Consider the following 17,499-nt stretch of genomic DNA (forward strand, 5'->3'; position numbering starts at 1 on the left):
TGGTTCCAAAGTAACTGTGGTTTTGCCATTAAAAGTAATGTGAAAATATGTCTATAATTTGTGAAATATTATCTTTACTGTAGTCTTCTAAATATAGTATAAAAGCAAGTTAACTCTTTCCATTTGCCCCAGTCTTCCATTAAAAAAGAACATTTAACAATCTTACTGTATAGAGATTATTTTAGTGAAATGGGATAATCTGTGTTTTCAATAAAATTTAAAATAGTTTCTTTATCCAAAAGCTTTAAGCAGAGGATAAGGTGAAGGAAAAAAATAAGGGAAGGAAAGTATGTGTGAGGACCATACTGCTTCTACCATTCAGAGTTTTAAGTGGCTGCCATGGCTTTAGAGCTATATATTAAGAAAGCATGGTATTTAACAAATTTTCAAAACAGTTCATTTTCTGAGTAGATTTAATCTTTTTTTTTTTTTGCAAATTACATTAACAAGAATGTAATGGTATGAGTCTTGAGGTCTAGTGGAAAGACCACAGGCCTTAGGAAGGTCACTTAAAACTCTTAATGGTTGTTTCTACACCTTTCAAATGATATACTACATGTTGAACCTTACCCAGGCTGTAGGAAATAAAATAGTCAGTCCCTCCACATCCTCGGGCGTTTGGGTCCAGGACCCATATTGCCAAAATGTGTGTGTGCTCAAGTCCATTATATAAAATGGCATAGTATATGCATATAACTTAGATCACTTCTAGATTACCTACACTACCTAATACCATGTCAAAGCTTTGTAAATAGTTGTTACATTGTATTATTTTAAAATTCATATTTTAAAAATAGCTGTGGTTTTAAAAATTGTTTTTCTTTTTTTTTTTTTTTTGAGACAGAGTCTCGCTGTCACCCAGGCTGGAGTGTAGTGGCGTGATCTCGGCTCACTGCAACTTCTGCCTCCTGGGTTCAGGCAATTCTTCTGCCTCAGTCTCCTGAGTAGGCTGGGACTACAGATGCTCGCCACCATGCCCAGGTAATTTCTGTAATTTTAGTAGAGACGGGATTTCACCATATTGGTCAGGCTGGTCTTGAACTCTTGACCCACCCCGTGATCCGCCTGTCTCAGCCTCCCAAAGTGCTGGGATTACATGCGTGAGCCACTGCGCCTGGCAACTGTTTTTCTTCTCTAAATATTTTCTCTTCTTTGAGATGGAGTCTTACTAATTATTTTCTATCCATGGTTGGTTGAATCCATGAATGTGGAACCCACGAATACACAGCTTGACTGAAAGTTGTAAAAAATATTTTTGGCCAGGCACGGTGGCTCATGCCTGTAATCCCAGCACTTTGGGAGGCCGAGAAGGGTGGATCATGAGGTCATGAGTTCGAGACCAGCCTGGTCAATGTGGTGAAACCGTCTCTACTAAAAATACAAAAATTAGCTGTGCATGGTGGCATGTGCCTGTAGTTCCACCTACTCGGGAGGCTGAGGCAGAAGAAGGGCCTGAACCCAGGAGGCAGAGGTTGCAGTGAGCCCAGATCATGCCACTGCACTTTAGCCTAGGCAACATAGCAAGACTCAGTTTCCAAAAAAAAAAAAAAAAAAAATTTTTTTTAGTTTTATAAAAGTACAGTACAGGCTGTGGCTGGTGGTTCATGCCTGTAATCTCAGCACTTTGAGAGGCCAAGGGAGGCAGGAGTTCAAGAGCAACATAGCTAGAAACAGTCTCTACAAAAATTAAAAAGTACACCATCACATTTCTAACACACAGTAGAAGTACCATGCTTATGTCTAAAGTGGTACAATAACAAGTTATATACTATGAATATCATTTAGGCCTTTAGACTAATGTGGGTGAGAAGTAATCTTTTCTAATCTACTGTTTAGCAAACAAAGCTCCTGCTAAAATACTGAACCTCATAAATTCTCATTTTCTTCTAATTTTCCATTTTTGTCTTTTTGTTGTACTCGAGATTTCCTTAATTTTCCCTTCTACCCCTTTTATTTTTTTAAAAAATTTCCTCCATATTTTAAAATCTTCAGTAAATCTAAAATTTTCTGAATATTCTTTTTAATTTTCTTTTTTGGTGATAGTCTCACTCTATTGCCCAGGCTGGAGTGTGATGGCCCGATCTCGGCTCACTGCAACCTCCACTTCCCAGGTTCAAGTGATCCTCCTGCCTCAGCCTCCTGAGTAGCTGGGACTACAGGCGTGTGCTGCCACGCCCAGATAATTTTTTTTTTTTTTTTTGAGACGGAGATTCGCTATTGTTGCCCAAGCTGCAGTGCAATGGCATGATCTCAGCTCACCGCAACCTCCGCCTCCTGGGTACAAGCAATTCTCCTGCCTCAGCCTCCTGAGTAGCTGGGATTACAGGCTTGCACCACCATACCTGGCCAATTTTGTATTTTTAGTAGAGATGGGGTTTCTCCATGTTGGTCAGTCTGGTCTCAAACTCCCAACCGCAGGTGATCCACCTGCCTTGGCCTCCCAAAGTGCTGGGATTACAGGTGTGAGCCACTGCACCCGGCCCACGCCCAGTGAGCCGCCACACCTGGCCTGAATATTCTTTATATGGCATGTTTGTTTGAATATGGTTATGTGCTGCATCATGAAGTTACGGTCAATGACAAACCATATATGAGGGTCATCCTGTAAGATTACAATGGAGTTGAAAAATTCCCATTGCCTAGTATTTACTACATTATACATAAGTCCTCATTTTAATGTTGATAGGTTCTTGAAAACTCCAACTTTAAGTTAGACATGTAATGAAACCAATTGCATCATAGGGTAATTAATATAAACAAGTGTTAAGTTCCTAAGGCACATTTCTGGTCACAAAAACCACCAAACCTCTAAATAAAGACCGAAAACACTTCTATTTAATTGATTAATTAATTAATTATTTATTTTTGAGATGTAGTCTTGCTCTGTTGCCCAGGCTGGAGAGCAGTGGCGTGATCTCAGCTCACTGAAACCTCTGCCTCCCCAGTTCAAGAGATTCTCCTGCCCCAGCCTCCCAGTAGCTGGGACTACAGGTGCCCGCCATCACACCCGGCTAATTTTAGTATTTATTTATTTATTTTTTTAGTAGAGATGGGGTTTCACCATATTGGCCAGACTGGTCTTGAATGCCTAACCTCAAGTGATCCACCCAACTCAGCCTCCAAAAGTGCTGGGATTATAGGTGTGAGCCACCACGCCCGGCCCCTAAAACACTTCTAATATCAAACACTGAAATAAATGTGAACTATACATACATTTAAGAAAGATTAATAAAAACAAGATAATGCATCCAATTTTTGGTCAATCAGTGAGCTATGGCAATCATATGGTGGTGGGTTACATCAGGGAATACATGTTTGTAAAGCAAAAATTTTAAGGAGCACCTCCTACCAACATGCAGTTCAGAAACAATAACAAATATGGAAGGCTTTTTGTTTTTTTTTTTTTTGAGATGGAATCTTGCTTTGTCATCAGGCTGGAGTGCAGTGGCGTGATCTCAGCTCACTGCAACCCCTACCTCCCAGGTTCAAGCGAGTCTCCTGCCTCAGTCTCCCAAGCAGCTGGGACTACAGGCATGAACTCCCATGCCAATTTTTGTATTTTTTAGTAGAGATGGGGTTTCACCATGTTGGCCAGGATGGTCCCGATCTCTTGACCTTGTGATCCGCCCACCTTGGCCTCCCAAAGTGCTGAAATTACAGGTGTGAGCTGCTGCGCCCAGTCTTTTTTGTTTTTTTGAGACAGGGTCTTTGCCCTGTTGCCCAGGCTGCAGTGTAGTGGCATGACCACGGCTCATTGCAGCCCTGACCTCCTGGACTCAAACGATCCTCTCACCTCAGCCTCCTGTGTAGCTGGGACCATAGGTGTGCGCCACCATGCCTGGCTAATTTTTTTTTCTGTAGAGACGAGGTCTCCCTATGTTGCTCAGGCTGGTCTTGAACTCCTGGTCTCAAGCGATCCTCCTATCTTGGCCTCCCAAAGTGCTGGGATTACAAGCATGAATCACCACACCTGGTCCATTCATTCATTCATTCCTTTTTTTTTTGAGACATAGTTTCATTGCCCCAGGCTGGAGTACAGCAGCACAACCTCAGCTCACTGCAACCTCCATTTCCAGGTTCAGGTGGTTCTTGTGCGTCAACCTCCCAAGTAGCTGGGATTACAGGTGTACGCCACCACGCCCGGCTAAATTTTGTATTTCTAGTAGAGATGGGGTTTCACTGTCTCTACTGGCCAGGCTGGTCTCAAACTCCTTACCTCAAGTGATCCACCTGCCTCAGCCTCCGGAAGTGCTGGGATTACAGTGCAGTGTGAGCCACCACGCCTGGCTATTCATTCATTTTTCAATCTGCTTATTCTAATTCAGGGTTGCAGGTGGCTGGAGCCCATCCTGGCAGCTCAGGGCACCAGGTGGTTATGCACCCTGGCCAGGATGCCATCTCACTGCAGAGCGCCCTCACACCCACACTCAGACTGGGGCCACTAAGACATGCCAATGAACCTAACAGGCACAGCTCTTGAGATGTCGGAGGAAATCAGAGTGCCCAGAGAAAACTCATGCAGATATATGGAGAATGTACAAATTCAACAGACAGTGGCCCTGGCCAGGAACTGATTTTTTTTTTCTCTTTTTCTTTTTTTTTTTGAGACAGAGTCTCTGTTGCCCAGGCTGGAGTGCAGTGGCGCGATGTTGGCTCATTGCAACCTCCGTCTCCTGGGTTCCGCACGACCGCACCCGGTTAATATATGTATTTTTTAGCTGGGACTATAGGCCCGCACTACTGCACACTTGCTTGGTTGCTTATTTATTTAAGACAGAGTCTCATTCTGTTATTTACTTATTTATTTATTTCAGAGTCTCTGTCCCCCAGGCTGGAATTCAGTGGCACAATTATTTATTTATGATAGTCTCTTTCTACCCCCAGGCTGGAATTCAGTGGCACAATCTTGGCTCACTGCAACCTCCGCCTCCTAGGTTGAAGCAATTCTCGTGCCTCAGCCTCCCGAGTGGCTGGGATTATGAGCGCGCACCACCATGCCCAGCTACTTTTTGTATTTCTAGTAGAGACAGGGTTTCACCATGTTGCCCAGGCTGATTCAAACTCTTCAGCACAGGCAATCCACCTGCCTTGGCCTCCCGAAGTGCTAGGATTACAGGCGCGAGCCACTGTGCCTCGCAATTTTTTTTTTTTTTTTTTTGAGACGGAGTCTCACTCTGTCACCCAGGCTGGAGTGCAGTGGCCAGATCTCAGCTCACTGCAAGCTCTGCCTCCCAGGTTCACGCCATTCTCCTGCCTCAGCCTCCCGAGTACCTGGGACTACAGGCGCCCGCCACCTCGCCCGGCTAGTTTTTTGTATTTTTTAGTAGAGACGGGGTTTCACTGTGTTAGCCAGAATGGTCTCGATCTCCTGACCTCGTGATCCACCCGTCTCAGCCTCCCAAAGTGCTGGGATTACAGGCTTGAGCCACCGCGCCCGGCTAATTTTTTATTTTTAGTAGAGACAGGGTTTCACCAAGTTGGCCAGGCTGGTCTCAAACTCCTACCTCAAGTGATCCACCTGCCTCAGCCTCCCAAAGTGCTGGGATCACAGGTGTGAGCCACCGAGCCCAGCCTGATTTTTTTTCCCTCATCAATATAATAACGAAACGACATTTAAGCTAAGTGTTATTACAAAAAAGTCAAAAAGTTAAAACTTAAAGAACTCCTAAGCTCAAATGATCCTCCCACCTTGGCCTAGGTGTTGGGATTGATTACAGGCATGAGCCACCATGCCTGCCCCCCATTTTTTTTTTTTTTTTGAGGCAGAGTCTTCTCTGTCACCCAAGCTGGAGTGCAGTGGCACAATCTCAGCTCAATGCAACTTCCGCCTCCTGGATTCAAGTGATTCTCCCACCTCAGCCTCCTGAGTAGCTGGGACTACAGGTGCACACCACCATGCCTGGCTAATTTTTGCATTTTTAGCAGCAACTGGGTTTTGCCATGTTGGCCAGGTTGGTCTCAAACTCCTGACCTCAGGTTCTCCGCCTGCCTCAGTCTCCCAAAGTGCTGGGATTACAGGCCTGAACCACAATGCCAGGCCCCCAAAATTAAAATAAATAAATAAATGTAATATGTCTGTAGTCCCACGTACTTGGGAGGTTGAGGTGGGAGGATCATCTTGAGTCTGGGAAGTAACGACTACAGTGAACTGTGGTCATGCCACTACACTCTAGCCTAGGTGATACAGCAAGACCCAGTATCAAAAAAGAAAAAAAAAATTAATGTAGCCTCAGTATGCAGTGTTTACAAAGTGTACGGTAACGTCCTAGGCTTTCACATTCACTCACCACTCACACATTGACTTACCCAGAGAAACTGAGTTCCATCATAAGTGCCCTATACAGGTATACCATTTTTTTTAACTCTACTTTTACTGTACCTTTTCTATGTTTAGATATACAAATATGATTGTGTTACAATTGCCTACAATATTCAGTACAGTAATATGCTATACAGGTTTGCAGTTCAGGAGCAATAGGCTATACCATATAGCCTATGTGTATAAAAACCATCTAGGTTTGTGTAAATACACTCCATGATGTTCACATGACAAAGTGACCTAACAATGCATTTCTTGGGATGGATCCTCTTTGCTAAATGATGCATGACTGTATCTTTTTTTCCTGCTATGTCTCACCCAGGCTGGAGTGCAATGGATCGATCTCGGCTCACTGCAGCCTCTGCCTCCCAGGTTCAAGCAATTCTCCTATCTCAGCCTCCTCTGAGTAGGTGGGACTACAGGCGTTTGTCACTACACATGGCTAATTTTGCATTTTTAGTAGAGAAAGGGTTTCACCATGTTGGCCAGGCTGGCGTATCTTTTCTTATTTTTCAGAATAATTTTTTTTTTTTTGAGACAGAGTCTCACTCTGTTGCCCAGGCTGGAGTACAGTGGCATGATCTCGGCTCACTGCAACCTCCACCTCCCAGGTTCAAGTGATTCTCCTGCCTCAGCCTTCTGAGTAGCTGGAATTGTAGGCACATGCCACCATGCCTGGCTAGTTTTTTGTATTTTTAGTAGAGATGGGGTTTCACCAAGTTGGCCAGGCTGGTCTACAACTCTTGATCTCAGGTGATCCGCCCGCCTCAGCCTCCCAAAATGCTGGGATTACAGGAGTGAGCAATCCTGCCTGGCCTGTTATATTCTCTTTAATATGAAAACAGACTTTTTTTTTCTTTAAAGGCTCATGGCTGTATATATTTATTTTGGGACAAGCATAGTAAAAGGAGAAATGTTCCCAACTACTCTTGATTTTTAAGAGTGTCTCCACATTGGCCGGGTGCGGTGGCTCAGGCCTGTAATCCCAGCACTTTGGGAGGCCGAGACGGGCGGATCACAAGGTCAGGAGATCAAGACCATCCTGGCTAACACGGTAAAACCTCATCTCTACTAAAAAAATACAAAATAACTAGCCGGGCGTGGTGGTGGGCATCTGTAGTCCCAACTACTCAGGAGGGCTGAGGCAGGAGAATGGCGTGAACCTGGGAGGCGGAGCTTGCAGTGAGCAGAGATCGCGCCACTGCACTCCAGCCTGGGCGACAGAGCGAGACCAGTCTCAAAAAAAAAAAAAAAAAAGAGTATCTCCACGTTAAAATCAACTTCAAAAGAAACAAAAACAACATTCTGTAAGCATTAAACTTAAATGGAAGCATATCCCTCAAAATAACTGACCTATGTTCTTCAAAAATGTGAATATCAAGTGACACAAAGAGAGCTTAGGGAATTGTTCCAGATATAAGAAGATTAGAGTCCATGCATGATTCTGGATTACATTCTGTATTTTTTTTTTTTTTTTTTTTGAGACAGAGTCTAGCTCTGTCGCCCAGGCTGGAGCGCAGTGGCCAGATCTCAGCTCACTGCAAGCTCCGCCTCCTGGGTTCACGCCATTCTCCTGCCTCAGCCTCCCGAGTAGCTGGGACTACAGGCGCCCGCCACCTCGCCCGGCTAGTTTTTTGTATTTTTTTAGTAGAGACGGGGTTTCACCGTGTTAGCCAGGATGGTCTCGATCTCCTGACCTCGTGATCCACCCGTCTCGGCCTCCCAAAGTGCTGGGATTACAGGCTTGAGCCACCGCGCCCGGCCTACATTCTGTATTAACAAAAAAAATTGATAGGAAAAGTATTATTGGAATATGTGATGAAACTTGAGTATGAACTGTCAACTACATAACAGTATTACATCAGTGTTACAATTTTCTGATTTTGCTCTCTGTACTATGGTTAAGTAAGAGTATCCTAGCTTTTAGGAAATACAATGAAATATTTAGGAACTAAGGAGCACAGTGTCTCCAACTTATTTTCAAGTGGTTCAGGAAAAAAAAGTATTTACATTTTATTTTCTTGAGACAGGATCTTGCTCTGCCACCCAGGACTGGAGTGCAGTGGAATGATCATAGTTCATTGCAGCCTTGACTGCCCAGGCTCCAGCAATCGTCCCACCTCAGCCGCCCAAGTAGCTCGGACTACAGGTGCATGCCACCACACCCAGCTAACTAATTTTTTTTTGTAGAGACAGGGGTCTTACTTTGCAGCCCAGGTTGGTCTTGAACTCCTAGTGGCTTCAAGCCATCTGCTCGTCTCAGCCTCCCAAAGTATTAGAATTACAGGCATGAGCCACCATGCCTGGCCAAAAAGTATGTATGTATGCATGTACATATGTATTTGAGACGAAGTCTCATTCTGTCACCAGGCTGGAGTAGTGGCGCAATCTCAGTTCACTGCAACCTCCGCCTCCTGGGTTCAAGTGATTCTCCTGCCTCAGCCTCCCAAGTGGCTGGGACTACAGGTGCGTGCCACCATGTCCAGCTAATTTTACTTTATTTTATTTTATTTTTTTTTGAGATGGAGTCTTGCTCTGTCACCCAGGCTGGAGTGCAGTGGCGCAATGTCGGCTCACTGCAAGCTCTGCCTCCCAGGTTCACACCATTCTCCTGCCTCAGCCTCCCAAGTAGCTGGGACTACAGGCGCCTGCTACTACGCCCGGCTAATTTTTTGTATTTTTAGTAGAGACGGGGTTTCACTGTGTTAACCAGGATGGTCTCCATCTCCTGACCTCGTGATCCACCTGCCTCGGCCTCCCAAAGTGCTGGGATTACAGGCGTGAGCCACCGCACCTGGCCCATGCCCAGCTAATTTTTGTATTTTTAGTAGAGACGGGGTTTCACAATGTTGGCCAGGCTGGTCTCGATCTCTTGATCTTGTGATCTACTCGCCTCGGCCTCCCAAAGTGCTGGGATCACAGGCAGCAGCCACGGTGCCTGGCCAAAATGTATTTATAAAGAGAAAATAAAAGCAAACAGGATGAAAGGTAAATAACTGCTGGATATGCAAATAAGCTATATGGGAGTTCCTTGTACCAGTCTTGTAATTTTTGTGTAAACTTGAAATTACAAGAAAACAAAAATTTACACACGAAAAAAGGAATTAAAACCACCAGTTTTCTTTCCCAGAACAATAAATACAAGCCAATAATGCCCAATATATAGATTTTTATGTCTGTTCAGGGAAATATAGCTTCATGGCCTTACATAGTCAATTATACTCTAAAACCCCTAATTCTTGGGGACCACTGTGTTTCAATAAGAACAAAAGGTTTACCAGGGCTACTAGGGACAGTTAAGAGCAGAGACTGGGAAGGGTGCAGTGGCTCACACCTGTACTCCCAGCACTTTGGGAGGCTGAGGCAGGCGGGTCATGAGGTCAGGAGATCGAGGCCATCCTGGCTAAGAAGGTGAAACCCTGTCTCTATTAAAAATACAAGAAAACTTAGCTGGGCATGGTGGCATGCACCTGTAGTCCCAGCTACTTGGGAGGCTGAGGCAGGAGAATTGCTTGAAACCAGGAGGCGGAGGTTGCAGTAAGCCGAGACTCCAGCCTGGACGACAGAGACAGACTCCATCTCAAAACAAAACAAAACAAAACAAAAAAGAGCAGACTATGCTGCTCAGTATGGGGGCTCACACCTGTAATCCCAGCACTTTGGGAGGCTGAGGTGGGTGGATTGCTTGAGTCTAGGCGTTTAAGACAGCCTGGGCAACATGGTGAGACCCTGTCTCTAAAAATATTTTTAAAAAATACAAATAAAACAGAAGAGCAGAGACTATCCACATCTTTTTTCATTATCTCTATGAACGGTTGGTTGCTCAATGCTCACATATAGTTGTGCTTCAGTATATGTGAACTGCTGATACTAACATGAGTTTACTGTAAAAAGTGTAACTTCCATGTGTTAGAAGATTTGAGAAATGCATAAGGAGTAAGCCAACATTCTATAACATCTTAGTTCTGAGAGAAGATAAAGAGAATATCAATGTGGTAGTTAGGGTTGGCCAACTATGCCCCTATTTAGCCTATGCCTGGTTTTGTAAATAAAGTTTTACTGGAACACAGGCATAAGCATTCATTTACCACACATTGCATGCAGCTGTTTCTCAGAATTGCATAGCTGTGACAGAGAGCACAAGGCTCACAAGGCCAAAAATATTTATGATCTGGCCTTTTACCAAAAAACAGTCTGCTGGTCCCTGTCCTAGGTAATAGCAAACTTGTAACCTGTCTAAATTCTTTGTGCGTGTGTGGCAGGGTCTCACTCTATAGCCCAGGCTGGAAGGCAGTGGCACGACCTCGGCTCACTGCAACCTCCACCTCCCGGGTTCAAGCGATTCTCCTGCCTCAGCCTCCTGAGTAACTGGGACTACAGGTTCATGACACCACGGCCAGCTAATTTTTTTATTTTTAGTAGAGATAGGGTTTCACCATGTTGGCTAGGATGGTCTTGATCTCTTGACCTCAAGATCCGTCCACCTCGGCCTCCCAAAGTGCTGGGATTACAGGTGTGGGCCACCGCGCCTGGGCCCAACTTTTACTTTAAAGGTCCAAAATTCTGGTACATATTTGGCTATCTAATTTAAACTATAATGCTGCTACTACTCAGATTCACTAAAGTGAATAAAATGCTTACTGTAGACCTAAAGTTGGACAAAATGAATGTAGTCTATATAAAACTACAAAAGTTGGTTTTCTTAATAAAGTATAAAAGCTTCTGTGGCCAGGCACAGTGGCTCACACCTGTAATCCCAGCACTGTGGGAGGATAAGGCAGGCGGATCACTTGAGGTCAGGAGTTTTGAGGCCAGCCTGGCCAACATGGTGAAACTCCACTTCTACTAAAAATACAAAAATTACCTGGGTGTGTGGTGTACACATGTAGTCTCAGCAACTCAGGAGGCTGAGGCATGAGAATCGCCTAAACCTGGGTGGGTGGCAGAGGCTGCAGTGAGCTGAGACTGTGCCACTGGACTCCAGCCTGGGCAACAGAGCGAGACTCCATCTCAAAAACAAAAACGCTTCTGAACTTTTTTTTTGGAGACAGAGTCTTGCTCTGTCGCCCAGATTGGAGTGCAGTGGGGTGATCTCGGCTCACTGCAAGCTCTGCCTCCTAGGTTCATGCCATTCTCCTGCCTCAGCCTCCCGAGTAGCTGGGACTACAGGCGCCTGCCACCAGGCCCAGCTAATTTTGTTTTTGTATTTTTAGTAGAGACAGGGTTTCACCATGTTAGCCAGGATGGTCTCGATCTCCTGACCTCGTGATCCGCCCGCCTCCGCCTCCCAAAGTGCTGGGATTACACGTGTGAGCTACTGCACCCGGCCTAGACTTTTAAGTATATCCGAGAAGCAAGATCTCAGGGAAAACAAGAACAACTTATCATAAACACCATATATTAAATGAAGATTATATGTTAGACTGAAAATTTTGTATAATGTTCTTACTTCAGCATGTGGAAACTAAATGCCACATCCTTATTTTTTGCAGACAGGATGTGAAAAGTTTAAGCATGAGAAGTACAAAAAAGGGAACACTCCTGTACCGGGAGGAGAGGTTGCTATTAGCCGAGATTGCCCCACTGTACTCCAGCCTGGGTGATGCAGCAAGACTCCGACTCAAAAAAAAAAAAAAAAAAGAAGTCAACAAGTGGTTTCCAAAAAATGACAGGACTCAAGTGAATTTAACATTGTTTGTTTGTTTTTGAGACGGAGTCTTGCTTTGTTACCAGGCTGGAGTGCAGTGGCGTGATTCGGCTCACTGCAACCTCCAACTCCCTGGTTCAAGCGATTCTTCTGCCTCAGATGCCTGAGTAGCTGGGATTACAGGCACGTGCCACCATGCTCAGCTAATTTTCGTATTTTTAGTAGAGATGGGGTTTCACCATGTTGGCCAGCATGGTCTCGATCTCCTGACCTTGTGATCTACCTGCCTCGGCCTCCCAAAGGGTGGGGATTACAGGTGTGAGCCACTGCGCCTGGCAACATTATTTATTTAGACTGTAAAGATCACCATTCCAAACACATGAGCCTGATCAACTAGCACAGAAATTGGTAACTTTTTGTGTACAGGCCAGATACTAAATTTTTCTTTTCTTTTTTTTTTTTTCTTGGGGCAGTCTTGCTCTGTTGCCCAGGCTGGAGTGCAGTGGTGTGATCTTGGCTCACTGCAACCTCTGCCTCCCGGGTTCAAGGGATTCTCGTGCCTCAGCCTCATAAGTATCTGGGATTAGAGGTTCGAGTCACTACAACCAGCCTGGATCCTAAATATTTTAATCTTTGTAGGCCACATGAACTCTGTCACAAACTATTCAACTCTGTTACTTAACAACTGACTGAACTCTCTTCGAAGTTATGATAACTGTGAGATGTTTCTTAAACATTCATGTTTCTAACAATGAGATATGCAATAAAAACTATGATGCTATATGAAACAAGCTAAGTTCAAAGAACTTCTCAGGAACACTTAAAAGTTAAGGCCTTTAAGTCAGATTCAGAAAAATCTGGCGTAAGAATCACTCTGAAGTAACTAACTGGTCACCCTCTTACAGCACCCTGTAAAAAGCATTAGTAGGTAATGTGCTGGTATGCAACAAGATCTTTAAAAGAAAATGTGGATAATGCAAAGAAAGCAAGATATACCAAAAATATTTCAAATACAATTATAAGAAATGTGATTCCCCCAAAAATAAATGTCAAAGAAAACTAAAAATGGACAAAGTACATATTAAATATTGCCAATGTAAATTATCTTTGGAAATAAAAAGAGAACATTCAAATTTTACTAGATATTAATTATTTCCAACCATGTTAAGGGAACCTTTTGCTAGCATCAACCAAGCAGCAAAATGACCTTTAATTATATCTCTACCACTTCCATATAAAAAGATACAGACATACCTCAATTTATACTTAATTCAAGGAGCAGGGTACTACTGAAGGTGTAAGTAGTGTGTTGAATGTTGGAGTTTTTATTAACTTAGTAATGGTAATATGCCACAATATATTTATTTCTATGTTAAACAGGACTGCTATTTAGTTCTGGGAATATTGGTAAATAGCAATTGTTTATTCTTGTCAAATCTGAAAGTTTATAAAGTTGTCTTTATGAAACATTTCTCAAAAAAAACAAAAACCAGCTTGTCCCTCCTATTCTACCTCCCCAAAATTTTAACAGTCTTGAAGGCAGGGACAATATGTATGTTGTTCATTGCGTATCTCTGGTATCATAAGAAACAGTAAAACCTCAAATTTTATTCTTGAGTATGAACTCTTAACAAACTTCTCTAAATAATATCAGGGTTTCAACTGTCTATTTCATAATTAGAATTTTAAATATAAAGATCACATAAATGATACATATTTATATTGATAACTGTACAGAAGCCAAATTCATTAGTAGAAACTCATTCAGAGAAGTAGAAACAATTCTAACATTTCTAAAATTAAAAATTCATAACTTTATAATAAGTTTATGTAGGGCAGTCCAGCTGTTCTAGGCAAGCAATTCTATTTTACCTTTCCTGGGATGAAGCAACAGAGATTGGAATCCACATATTTCATGAAAGTCATATTTAATAGTGACAGCCTTGTTTCAACAGCAGCAAGAATGTCTGCATGACGAGCTAATGAATGGTTTCTCCTTTCTGACTCTCTCCTATAATAATAATAATAATAAAAGCAAGGCAACCATTAAAGCAGTATTGTGGACTAAAATATTAAGCAATCAAGATAGTTTAATGAAACACTTTTTTACATGTTAATTTAGAAATCTACAATTGGGTCATAATTTAACTGTAATGATGAATGAATCACGATGCCTAGAAATCCTTACCAAGGACTGGTACTCACTGACAAAATATTTGAAAACAAACAAAAAAAACCCCAAATTATACATACATATTTTTTAATTAGGTTTTTTGGGGCCGGGCTTGGAGGTTCACGCCTGTAATTCCAGCACTTTAGGAGGCTGAGGCAGGTGGATCACCTGAGGTCAGGAGTTTGAGACCAGGCTGGGCAACATGGTGAAACCCCATCTCTACTAAAAATACAAAAATTAGTCAGGCGTGATGGTGCACTCCTATAGTCCCAGCTACTAGGGAGGCTGAGGCAGGAGACTCGCTTGAATCTGGGAGGAGGAGGTTGTAGTGAGCCAAGACCACACCACTGCACTCCAGCCTGGGCGACAGAGCAAGACACCATCTCAAAAAAAAAAAAAGTTTTTTTTGGTTATCAAATCTAATGGCTATTAGAACCAGAGAAATTAGATAAATGAATGGATTACACATAGAAATATAGGCAGGAGTCTATATGCTTTTGACCATAAAATTTAACTCCTTTAAACTTTTTAACAATTTGAGAAATAACTCATCCATAATAAAATTATCTTAAAGAGGACAATTTAGTGGTGTTTAGTATAGTCACAGGATTGTACAACTATCACCACTATCTAATTTCAGAATATTTTCATCACCACAGAATGAACTCCTGGAACCATCATCAGCCACTCCCATTCTCCCAGTCCCTGGCAATACTAATCTACTTTCTGTTTCTCTGGATCCACCTATTCTGAAAATTTCAGATAAATGGAATCATAAAGTGGCCTTATGTTTCTGGCTTCTTTCATTCAGCATAGTTTTCAAGGTTCGTTCTTGTTGTAGCATGTACCTTTTTATTGCCCAGTAACATTCCATCATACAGATATATCATCACTTTGTTTACTCATCAGCTGACAGACACTTGGGTTGTCTCCACTTTTTGGCTATTATGAATAATGCTGCTAAAAACGTCGTGTACAAGTTTTTGTGCAAACATTATGTTTTCATTTTTTTTTTTTTTTTTTTTTTTTGAGACGGAGTCTTGCTCTGCCGCCCAGGCTGGAGTACAGTGGCCGGATCTCAGCTCACTGCAAGCTCCGCCTCCCGGGTTCACGCCATTCTCCTGCCTCAGCCTCCCGAGTAGCTGGGACTACAGGCGCCTGCCACCTCGCCCGGCTAGTTTTTTTTGTATTTTTAGTAGAGACGGGGTTTCACCGTGTTAGCCAGGGTGGTCTCGATCTCCTGACCTCGTGATCCGCCCATCTCGGCCTCCCAAAGTGCTGGGATTACAGGCTTGAGCCACCGCGCCCGGCCTCTATGTTTTCATTTCTTTTGGGTACTTATGTAGGAATGAAATTGGTGGCTCAGACAATAACTCTCTGTTTAACTTTTTGAGAACAGCCCAACTGTTTTCTTTCTTTCTTTCTTTTTTTTTTTTTTTTTTGAGACCAAGTCTCACTGTGTTGCCCAGGCTGGAATGCAATGGCACGATCTCGGCTCACTGCAACCTCTGCCTCCCGGGTTCAAGCAATTCTCCTGCCTCAGCCTCCTGAGAAGCTGGGATTATAGGCACTCGACATCATGCCTGGCTAATTTTCAAATTTTTGTAGAGACAGGGTTTCACCATGTTGCCCAGGCTGGTCTTGGAACTCCTGACCTCAGGTGATCCACCTGCCTTGGCCTCCCAAAGTGCTGGAATTACAGGCGTGAGCCATCACATCCGGCCTGAGAACAGCCACATTGTTTTCTAAAGTGACTGCACCATTTTACATTCCCAACATTGATATATGAAGGTTCTAATTTGTCCACATCCTCCCCAACATTTTTCCATTGTAGCCATCCTAGTGGATATAAAGCACTAGTGGATATAAACCTCGTAGTGGTTTTGATTTGCATTCCCCTGATGACTAATGATGTTGAGCACCTTTCATGTGCTTGTTGGCTATTACTTATCTTCTTTGGAGAACTGTCTATTCAAATCCTTTGCCCTTTTTTTTGGAGACAGAGTCTCGCTCTGTCGCCAAGGCTGGAGTGCAGTGGTATGACCTCGGCTCACTGCAACCTCCACCTTCCGGGTTCAAGCGATTCTCCTGCCTCAGCCTCCGAGTAGCTGGGATTACAGGCGCCCACCACCACGCCCAGGTAGTTTTTGTAGTTTTAGTAGAGACAGGGTTTTACCATGCTGGCCAGGCTGGTCTTGAACTCCTGATCTCAGGTGATCCACCACCTCAGTCCCCCAACATGCTGGGATTACAGGCGTGAGCCACCGCACCTGGCCCCTTTACCCTTTTTAAAACTGGGTTGTCTTTTTATTGTTGAGTTGTAAGAGTTCCTCATACAATCTGGATCCACGATTTGCACGTTTTCTCTCATTTTGTGGGGTGTCTTTTCATTTTCTTAATGGTGTCTTTTGAGCCACAAAAGTTTTAAATTTTAAGTCCAATTTGCCTAATTTTTTCTTTTGCTACTTGTGCTTTTGGTGTCACTGCCTAATCCAAGTTCATGAAGACTTACTACTATGTTTTCTTCTAAGGGTTATATATAGTGCTGACATTTACACTTAGGTCTATGATCCCTTTTGAGTTAACTTTGATATACAGTATGAGGAAGAGGTCTAACTTCATTCATTTTCATGAAGAAAACTAGTTGTCCCAGCATCATTTGTTGAAAACACTATTCTTACTGCATTGAATTATCGTGACATTCTTGTTAAAATCAACTGATTAAAAATATAACGTTTGTTATCCAGACTCTTGCCTCTATTTCTTTGATCTACAGGCCTATCCTTATGCCAGTGCCATACTGTTTTGATTACTATAGCTTTGTACTAAGTTTTGAAAGTGGGAAGTGTTAGTCCTCCAATACTCCTCTCCTTTTTCAAAATTGCTTTGGTTATTGTCACACTCTTGTATTTCCACAGGAATTTTAGGATCAGCATATCAAGTTTTGGGAAAAAAAAAAAAAGACAGCTGGAATTTCTGATAGGGGTCACAAAAAAAAAAAGAAGTCAAGAAACAAACAAAACATATTGTACCTTATTGTCAACCCTTATCACACTGAATGTGTAGATCAGTCTGGAGAGTATTGTCATCTTAACAATATGAAGTCTTCGAATCCATGAACACAGAATGCCTTTCCACTTATTTAAGTCTTCTTTAATTTCTTTCAATGGTGTTTGTAGTTTTTAGCATACAAGTCTTGTGTTTTTGTTATATGTATTACTAAGTATTCTATTCTTTTTGAAACTATGATCAAATGTGTTGAACTTCCTTTTTGGATTGTTCATTGCTAGTGTATATAAATATAATTGATTTCTGTATATTATTTTTATATGCCATATCCTTGCTGAACTGGTTTACTAG

The 17,499-nt window shown here is 42.8% G+C and overlaps 1 protein-coding gene across 2 annotated transcripts in view; it reads right to left on the reverse strand.

The window, feature by feature from the left end:
• Positions 1 to 17,499, reverse strand: part of FBXO28 (F-box protein 28) — a 44,742-nt gene that overhangs the window by 14,601 nt on the left and 12,642 nt on the right. For both annotated transcript variants that reach the window (XM_025382238.1, XM_025382228.1), the window contains exon 3: positions 13,839 to 13,977. In XM_025382238.1, the coding sequence (XP_025238023.1) occupies positions 13,839 to 13,977 (139 nt within the window). The remainder of the gene's footprint in view (positions 1 to 13,838; positions 13,978 to 17,499) is intronic.

The sequence above is a fragment of the Theropithecus gelada genome, chromosome 1 (genome assembly GCF_003255815.1).
Source record: "Theropithecus gelada isolate Dixy chromosome 1, Tgel_1.0, whole genome shotgun sequence".
Taxonomy (NCBI): Eukaryota; Metazoa; Chordata; class Mammalia; order Primates; family Cercopithecidae; genus Theropithecus; species Theropithecus gelada.